Raw genomic sequence first — 9,516 nt, 5'->3', positions numbered from 1 at the left:
TTGTCGACCTTTGGGACGTCCTCCAAAGAATTAAGAAGGATAGACACATGGGTTTTTGCTAACACACCCAGATAATTCCTAAACCTATCAGCATTTGGCCTTGATGGCACACCTGATCTGGGGTCAATGTCAACATGTCTCCTTTGTCCATCAACGCGTTGGGATGTCAATTCTGGCAATTGTGTGACAGATCGACGACGTCCTGATCCTGAGGTCGACATACCTTCAAAATATATACAAGGTTAGTACTACATCAAATATGACGAATAAGACAACATTTAAAGTCACTAAAAAAAATATCACAACCTATTAAGATATTGTTTTCTCCCAGGTCCATTCATTGTGATCACTACGAATTACGTGGATGTCATCGGCTACGTCATCGACCTTGTCTTCAATGGGTCTTGATGCAACAGATGTTGTCTCAAGTATATCAAGAGAATCTTCATCATCATAGTCGTGCATTTTTTTTCCCTCCAAAACCACTGATTTATCCCTTTAAGATCTTCATGTATCTTTCAATAGGGTACATCCACCTTAAGAAAACCGGTCCACATATTCGAATTTCTCTTACTAGATGAATAATCAAATGAACCATGATATCAAAAAAAGGTGGAAAATACATCTCCAATTCACACAGTATTCTTATTCCTCCATTTTCCAATTGATCTAAACCTCTAGGGTTAACAACTTTCTTGCCAATGACATTAAAGAACAAACTACGACATGTCAGAATACCTCTAACAAAAGCAGGTAATATGCCTCGAATAACAACTGGTAACAATTGTTGCATCAATACATGACAATTGTGAGACTTTAAACCAACTAACTTTAACTCTTGTATAGCAACAAGCTTACTAATATTTGAAGAATAACCTTGTGGAACCTTCACACTTCTTAAAGAGTTACAAAAACTTTGTTTTTCTTTTTTAGAAAGAGTGTGACATGCTAGGGGAAGATAGGTGCGTCTTCCAATTGACTGTGGATGTAACTCATAACGGATTCCTATGTTAGCCAAATATTGTCGTGCTTTTATTCCGTCTTTTGTCTTCCCTTTCACGTTTAATAAAGTTCCGATGACACTGTCACAAACATTTTTTTCCAGTGCATGACATCTATACAATGTCTAACATCAAGTTTACACCACTACGAAAGATTAAAAAATATTGATAGTTTCTTCCAAATGTTTTTCGCAAAGGTACTTTTATGATGTTTTTCGAAGACAATGTCAATGTTTTTGACTTCGTTGTACACTTCTTCACCATTGCGGGGTCTGCACACAACCTCATCCTTAGCACATCCATTAAATGCTTTTTTCAATCTACGATAAGGGTGATTACAAGGAAGGAATTTTCGATGTCTTGTATATACTGTCTTTTGACCATGCTTCAGCTGAAGGTAACTAGTGTTTTCTTCACAAATGGGACATGCAAAATGACCTTTTACACTATAACCGCTTAAGTTTTCATATGCTGGGAAATCATTTATAGTACAAAACAACATTGCACACAAACGAAAAGTTTCTTGAACATTAGAATCGAACACTTTGACCCCTTCTTCCCACAACATTTTCAAATCATCAATTAAAGGTTTGAAGTAAACATCAATGTCATTTCCAGGTTGTCTACGACCCGATATCATCATGGAGCACATCACATATTTTCTCTTCATGCACAACAATGGAGAAAGATTTTATATCATCAACATAACTGGTTATGAACTGTGTTTGCTACTTAAGTTCCCATAAGGATTCATACCATCAGTTGCAAGTGCAAGTCTTAAGTGTCTTGGATCTGCACCAAATTCTGGAAATGTTTCATCAATCTTCTTCCATTGTGGTGAATCAGTTGGGTGTTGATAACGGTTGAAAAATCGTTATTTTTATACTTAAATTTGATATTAAAAACACCCTTTCTGACTTAGAAACTTGCTTTAACTCATGTTTTTGCTTTAGTTTTGTGAATAAGAGAGTTGAATGTGAATTTAATGGTTTTGTGCTAGATTCCCTTGATTTTGTAGGCTATTGGAATGATTTGAAAGAAGAGTTAAAGTACCGAATGGTTGGAATTCAGAAAAGTCAACTAGAATGCAGAACAATCAACCAGAGTGCAGAAAAGTCAACAAGAGTGCAAAAAAGTAGCATTGAGCGCCAGTCTGGGCTGAGCGCCAGTTTAGTGCCGCAGTTACCGCTGAGCGGCCTTTTGGGCGCTGAGCGCCAGTTTCATGGGTTTGGACCTGTTTTCTGCTATTTTTTAGTTCTATTTAAGGACTTGCACGTCCTAGGGATTGTGTCTTTTGATGGCTTGAGCACAGAAACACACTTTTCACCCCTTGGGGGTAGATTTGGGGATGCAGGAGTCTCCTCTTCTCTTTCTAGGGTTTTTCTATCTCTTTCATTCTTTCATTCCATTGTTCATATAGTTTCTCCATGATAATGGGGAACTAAACGTTATTTGTTGTTGGGAAAGATGTAACCTCTTAAACTCTCATGTATGGAATTGATTATATTATAAATGTTTTACTTCATTAATTGTTAGGGTTTTTCAATATCATCCATCCACCCTTGTGTTTAGCCTCAACTGATGAAATTTTCATTCATGTTTATTTTTATTGCATTTGCATTCAAAACCCCCAAAATTTGTTCTTTAGAGTCTTAATTAGTTGAGTAATCACATAATTGTTTAGTGCCGTGAGTCTCTTGGGAAATGATACTTGGTCTTACCATTTATTATTACTTGATACGATTCGGTATACTTGCCGAAGTGTTAACAAGTTTTTAGCGCCGTTGCCGGGGACTCGTGGTATAACTATTCTATTTGTGTGATTCTTAACCGATTAGACTTTATCTTTTCTTTTTATCTTTTTATCTTTTTATCTTTTTATCTTTTTATCTTTTTATCTTTTCATCTTTTCATCTTTTCATCTTTTCATCTTTTCATCTTTTCATCTTTTCATCTTTTCATCTTTTCATCTTTTCATCTTTTCATCTTTTCATCTTTTCATCTTTTTATCTTTCCATCTTTTTATCTTTTTATCTTTTTTATTTTTATTTTTATTTTTTTCATCTTTTTATCTTTTCACTTTTTTATCTTTTTATCTTTTCTATCTGTTTGTGCTAATTGGGTGCTCTAGTGTAGTGTTCTTTAGTGTTTGCAGGATAAAATTCAAAAATTTGTACTAGGAGCACAAGATCATCAAGAGAAGAAGGTCGAAGAAGGTCGTAGGGCGCTGAGCGCCATCCTTCAAGTGTCATGTTCACCAAGTTTTGTGCATGAAGTGGTTAAAAATATCAAAGAGAATGAAGTTATTGAGATTGAGGCTCCTTATTCAAGGAGGGTAAAGATGGTGAACAAGGAGATGTAGATAAGTTGGTGTGATGAAAGCAAAAGGAACACCAATATCATAGATGCAGATTGTGCTTAATGGTGTCAGGCTCGTGACGTTAAACAAGCGCTTATTGGGAGGCAACCCAATTTCTGACTTTTTCTTTTGGATTTGAATTTGCTTTGCAGGAATTACAACATCTATAGATGGATGTTGGACAACATCTACTGAGGGATGCTAGGAGGACTCAGATGACAACATCTACTGATGGATGCTACTATGATGAGGGTGATGGATGCTATGTGATTAAGTGTCTACTAATGGATGCTACTGAAGGCGTCTTCTGGTGGATGCCGATGAAGATGAGAAAGATTAACATCTACTGATGGATGCTGATGAGAAGGATTCACATCTACTAATAGATGCAGGAAGATTCAGATGAGAGAGCATCTACTGATGGATGCTTCTGAGAGCATCTACTGATGGATGTTACTGACAGCATCTACTAATGGATGCTACTGGATCAGAATTTTAATGTTTTTGCTTTATTTGAATTTTGTTTTATTTTTATTTTTGCTTATGTACTTGGTTTAATGAGTTGTGTACAATGGTTTGGTATGATGTGATAAACTGTTGTTTGTGATGAGTAATACTCTTGTGTTTGTTCTATTGTTCTATGATGCATATTGAGTTATTGATTGTTGAGGCTTTTTAAGCATAGATGGTGGTTGGTCATAGTATTGTTAGAAACAGATGCATGATTTCAATTGTGATTAATATGCTGGGTAGGATGTTTATCAAATTATGGAACTTGAGTTAACCCGTGAGATATTGGACTCTAGAGTGTTTGATTGATTGAATGCTATTACTTTGGAAGCATGATTGATTTTGCCCAATTTTCTATGATTGAACCACTTTCTTGCTTGTTACATATGATCAAGGCCATGTTTTCTTCTCCCTTAGAGCTAATGTTTATAGGTGAACCCAATAAAGGTTAATGTTTTCTCTAACCTTTGCACCTTGAGCCTAAATTTGAAAAGTGGAAAAACCCTTTTTGAAATCCTTACCTTGAGTTAAGTAGAGTATGTTTTGTGGTAATGGAGAATGGTTCAAGTTTGGGGTGGTGAGAAACTAGAAAGAACTTTGTGAAATTTATCAAAGAGCATTGAGCAAAAGCAAAAAGCAAAAGAAAAAGAAAAGAAAAGAAAAGAAAAAAAATAAAAGGTTGAGCTCAATGAAAGGAAAGTTGGGAATAAGTTGAAGATTTGGTTTCTCACATAAAAGGAGATAGAGAGATTATTGTTAATGTGAATAAATGAATTGTGCACTCTCTTAACTGAAGGAATTTTGTTTTCTAGAAAAACCAATTTTCTTCTTAGCCCAGCCGCAATACAAGCCTTGAAAAGTCCTTGTGATGATAACTTGTTTGTGAATGTGTTTGATGTGTTTAAATGAAAGGCAAAGTTGATTCATGTGACATTGTAATAGTAGAGTGTAAGAGTGTCACCTCACTATACACTTTTGAGTGCTTGAAACACTTTTGAGTGCTTGAGCGAAACAGTGTCTTTGGTGAGGAATAGTTCCATACACATAGGGTAACATTTTGTCTGCTTGTTGATCACTCATAAGGTTGTTTCATCTGTTGTGTATTTCTTGATTATGTTAGCGCCATAATTGAAGCTTTATTGGCTATGACATCATCTATCTTGATTGATCTTTCTATGATGAGCAAACATGAGTGATTTACTTGTTCTAGATAAAAATGCTTTTTGGTGTGCTAGACTATTGTAGTTTGACTATGTTATTTAAGCCAGGTTTTCTTTTCCTTGAGGACAAATAAAGTTTCAAGTTTTGGGTTGTGATAACGGTTGAAAAACCGTTATTTTTATACTTAATTTTGATATTAAAAACACCCTTTCTGACTTAGAAACTTGCTTTAACTCATGTTTTTGCTTTAGTTTTGTGAATAAGAGAGTTGAAGGTGAATTTAATGGTTTTGTGCTAGATTCTCTAGATTTTGTAGGCTATTGGAATGATTTGAAAGAAGAGTTAAAGTACCGAATGGTTGGAATGAAGAAAAGTCAACCAGAATGCGGAAAAGTCAACTAGAGTGCAAAAAAGTCAACCAGAGTACAGAAAAGTCAACCAGAGTGCAGAAAAGTAGCGCTGAGCGGCAGTTTAGTGCCGCAGTTACCGCTGAGCGGCCGTTTTGGGCGCTGGTGCCAGTTTCGTGGACTTAGACCTGTTTTCTGTTATTTTTTAGTTCTATTTAAGGAATTGCACGTCCTAGGAATTGTATCTTTTGATGGCTTGAGCATAGAAATACACTTTTCACCCCTTGTGGGTAGATTTGGGGATGCGGGAGTCTCCTCTTCTCTTTCTAGGGTTCTTCTATCTTTTTCATTCTTTCATTCCATTGTTCATATAGTTTCTCCATGATAATGGAGAACTAAACCTTATTTGTTGTTGGGAAAGATGTAACCTCTTAAACTCTCATGTATGGAATTGATTTATATTATAAATGTTTTACTTCATTAATTGTTAGGGTTTTCCCTCTACGCTCTATGCATGCTTTGTTTAACTCGTTCAATTGCATGATTATTGATTTTGTCAATATGGACACATATGGGAAAATCTAGAACTGGGGAAATTCTCCCAAAAGCAATATTACCTAGACATAGGGATAGGAGGGTTGGTTGCCTTTAAGCTTCTGTGCGAATGTAATACATAATTAATTGCTTGGGATACAAGACATTGTGATCTAGTAATTAAGAGTAGACTTTCTTCACCAAGACATCGGGTTTAAGGTAAATTAGAAAGTGGCATTAACATTAATGAAGAAGATGAATTCTTATATGCATGAGAGTGATTAGGTGAAATCTAAACCCCAACAACATATTCATGTCATATTTTCAATATAATCCATCCACCCTTGTGTTCAGCCTCAACTGATCAAATTTGTATTCAAGTTTATTTTTATTGCATTTGCATTCAAAACCCCCAAAATTTTGTTCTTTAGAGTCTTAATTAGTTGAGTAATCACATAACTGTTTAGTGTCGTGAGTCTCTTGGGAAACGATACTTGGTCTTACCATTTATTATTACTTGATACGATTCGGTACACTTGCCGAAGTGTTAACAGGTGTCGAAGAATATTATCGCACTTTCTTCCGATAGCGTGCCATTTAAGGTTCTTTGCATCTTCTTTAACAGAGAACATACGTTTAAACCTAGGTATTATAGGCAAATACCACATCACCTTAGTAGGTGCACCATCATTACCTTCATCACTAGTGTTTTTGTCATTTTTCTTTTTAAAACGGGATAAACCACACGTTGGACAAGACTTTAGTGAAGCAAACTCCTTTATGTACAAAACACAATCATTAGGACAAGCATGTATCTTTTGATATTCGAGTCCCATTGGACATAATATTTTCTTGGCCTCGTAATGACGAATGGGTAGAGTATTATTTTCTGGAAGCATCTCCTTCAACAACTCCAACAACTTTGTGAAACTTTTATCAGTCCATCCATTCCTTGCTTTTACACTAAAAAACTTCAAAGTTGCAGACAGACGTATAAAGTTGGGGCATCCTGGAAACAACGGTTTCTCTGAATCATGTTTAAGAGAATCATACAAATTAGCTCTTCCAAAATTATCTTCATCAACATCACACATCATGTCCGCTAAATGATCACTCATCCATTCTTCCACATAATATGTTCCTCGTGACGTGGTAGGCTGGTCCAGTACTTCTCCATGCCAAGTCCAAACGGTATAAGTTCTCATTATGCCGAACATGTATAGATGGTCACACATATTTTCTAAGTTTGGGAGTGTTTGATTAAGACAACGAACACAAAGACAAAAATATGTCTCGTTCACAAACTTAGCATTTTGTTCAAGATATTGCAAGAACTCTGAAACACCCTTCTCATATTCTTCACTGATGCGATGTTCATTCATCCAGCTTCGATCCATACTATGTTCGTAATATACTTCATCAGCTTTAATTTTTTAACTCTCACAAGGTTAGGCCCTACCCATTCAGAAAAATTATTTTTCATAATTTGCTAAGACACATGCAAAGAAGTTTACATCATAAATTTGATAAGATTTCGGCAGCATTTTGCATTGGTCTCCGATATACACGAAATGAGAGTAGTCAAGGATGACCACAATTAAATATGCATCCGGAGAACAATACAAATACTGAACCAAAATTTTATCAATCTTATCCATAAACTCCAACGTACATGATATAGAAAATTATGAAAAATAATTTTCCCAAACTGTCCAATCGGACAATTCAAAATTTAACACAAACGTTTAAATGATTAATCGTTTGTGTTAAATTTCAAACGGGAATTAAGTTTCACTCAATTAGATACTAATAATCTAACATACCAATCATAACAACACAACAAAACTTTATCACATGCATATTAAAAAGCAAATAACATGCATACACAAAAGTCAATAACATGTATATATCCAAAAGCCAACAACATGCAAATCCAAAAGCCAGCAACATGCAAATTCGAAAGTTAATAACATGCATATTCGAAAGTTAATAACATGCGTATCCAAATGCCAAAAACATGCATACCGACAAACCAATAACATGCATAGAGAAAAACTTTTAAACAAGAATGCTAACCTTCTTATCCGATAACAAACGTAGTGGAGGAATTGAAGGAGTGGAAAACACAAAAAAACGCTGCCCGAAACGCAAGAAATCGCCGCCGAAGGAAACGAGCAAAACTGCACCAAAACACAATGAAAACTCATTTTAATCGGTTCAAATGGAAGATAATTCATCAAAGACTAATTTAATCGGAGTAAAAGTAAGTTTAAATGGTCCAAAAGACGAAAAACATACCTGAAAATCCAAACCCGAGAGAGAAAACGCGAGGAGAAAGACGATGAACAGTGCGCATCACTATCCCGAGTTCGTGCAAAGTGTAATAAAACACCTTTGACGTCGGGGTCGTCTCCCATAGGACGTCTATAGAGACATCAGACGTCCGACATATGGGGCCGGACGTCTATATTTATTTAAAATTTAATTTGGGCGGAGGCTATAGACGTTCGATATATGGGGCCCAAACGTCTATAGGAACATTAGACGTCCGACATAGGGGCCCGGACGTCTAAAGCAATGGAAAGGGGCAACTTTTCACCTACCTACCAGGTAATCAGACGTCCGACATGGGGGCCCGGACGTCTATAGGTACCTCAGACGTCCGACATGGGGGCCCGGACGTCTAAAGCAATGGATCAGGGCAACTTTTCAGCTACCTGTCAGGTCATTAGGCGTTCGACATTGGGGTTCCGATGTCTATATGGACCTCAGACGTCCGACATAGGGGCCCAAATGTGTAAAGCAATGGATCAGGGCAACTTTTATCTTACCTGTCAGGTCATTAGGTGTCTGACCTAGGGACTCAAACGTCTATAGAGACATCAAACGTCGGGGACCAGCCTGGTCGGACGTCTACAACATTAACTTATTTAGAGAAGGGTCACTGGTTATTTTTTACGTTGGATATTTGGGAGTCAGACATCTAAAGGGTGACGTTAAAAGCCTTTTCTGCACTAGTGAGTTTTTGTGTGTACTATAGTTGAAATGAGGTTAGAATCTTATATTAAAAACATAAAATCCAAATCACCGAATCTATCATAAGTAAAGGTAATTTATTTTTTTATAATAACAATAATCATAACTAATTTTAAATATATCTTTAAATTTATTTTGATTACTTTTATATTTTCACTCTTATATAATATAAACACTTTTTATAATTTGTCTTATGAGATGTTAAACTTTTTTTAATTCACTTATACTTCATCAAGGATAACATTACGCTAATCGAAAGTAACTTTTATTTTTCGACAACTGATCATAAAGTTGAAGAATTTATTACCTCCCATATTAAAAACATTTTTTTAGTTGACACATGTGTTAGCGTACATTTAAGAAGATATTTTCAAATGTTGAGAATTTTTTGTTTTGTTTTAACACATGTGTTGGCATACATTTAAGAAGATTATTTTGAAGTGTTGAGAATGACATTTTGCAAGGACTTGCCAATCATGATTCTTGTCCGTTTTTTTATCTAGCAGATGCAATGTAATAAAAATGTATCATGAATATGCATATAGAAAGTTGAGAAACGCATACTTGT

At 35.6% G+C, this 9,516-nt stretch overlaps 1 protein-coding gene across 1 annotated transcript; it reads right to left on the bottom strand.

The window, feature by feature from the left end:
* Positions 1 to 309: 309 nt before the first annotated feature.
* On the bottom strand, positions 310 to 7,117 carry LOC148206014 (uncharacterized). Its single transcript, XM_088106199.1, has 2 exons — positions 6,479 to 7,117; positions 310 to 378 (listed from the first exon to the last, which is right to left on the bottom strand). The coding sequence occupies exons 1-2, from the start codon at positions 7,115 to 7,117 to the stop codon at positions 310 to 312; spliced, it is 708 nt and encodes a 235-aa protein (XP_087962325.1).
* Between the last annotated feature and the right edge of the window lie 2,399 nt (positions 7,118 to 9,516).

Source organism: Vigna umbellata, chromosome 1 (genome assembly GCF_029865625.1).
Source record: "Vigna umbellata cultivar VRB3 chromosome 1, Vumbellata_1.0, whole genome shotgun sequence".
Taxonomy (NCBI): Eukaryota; Viridiplantae; Streptophyta; class Magnoliopsida; order Fabales; family Fabaceae; genus Vigna; species Vigna umbellata.
This window is presented reverse-complemented; position numbering and strand designations above follow the sequence as displayed.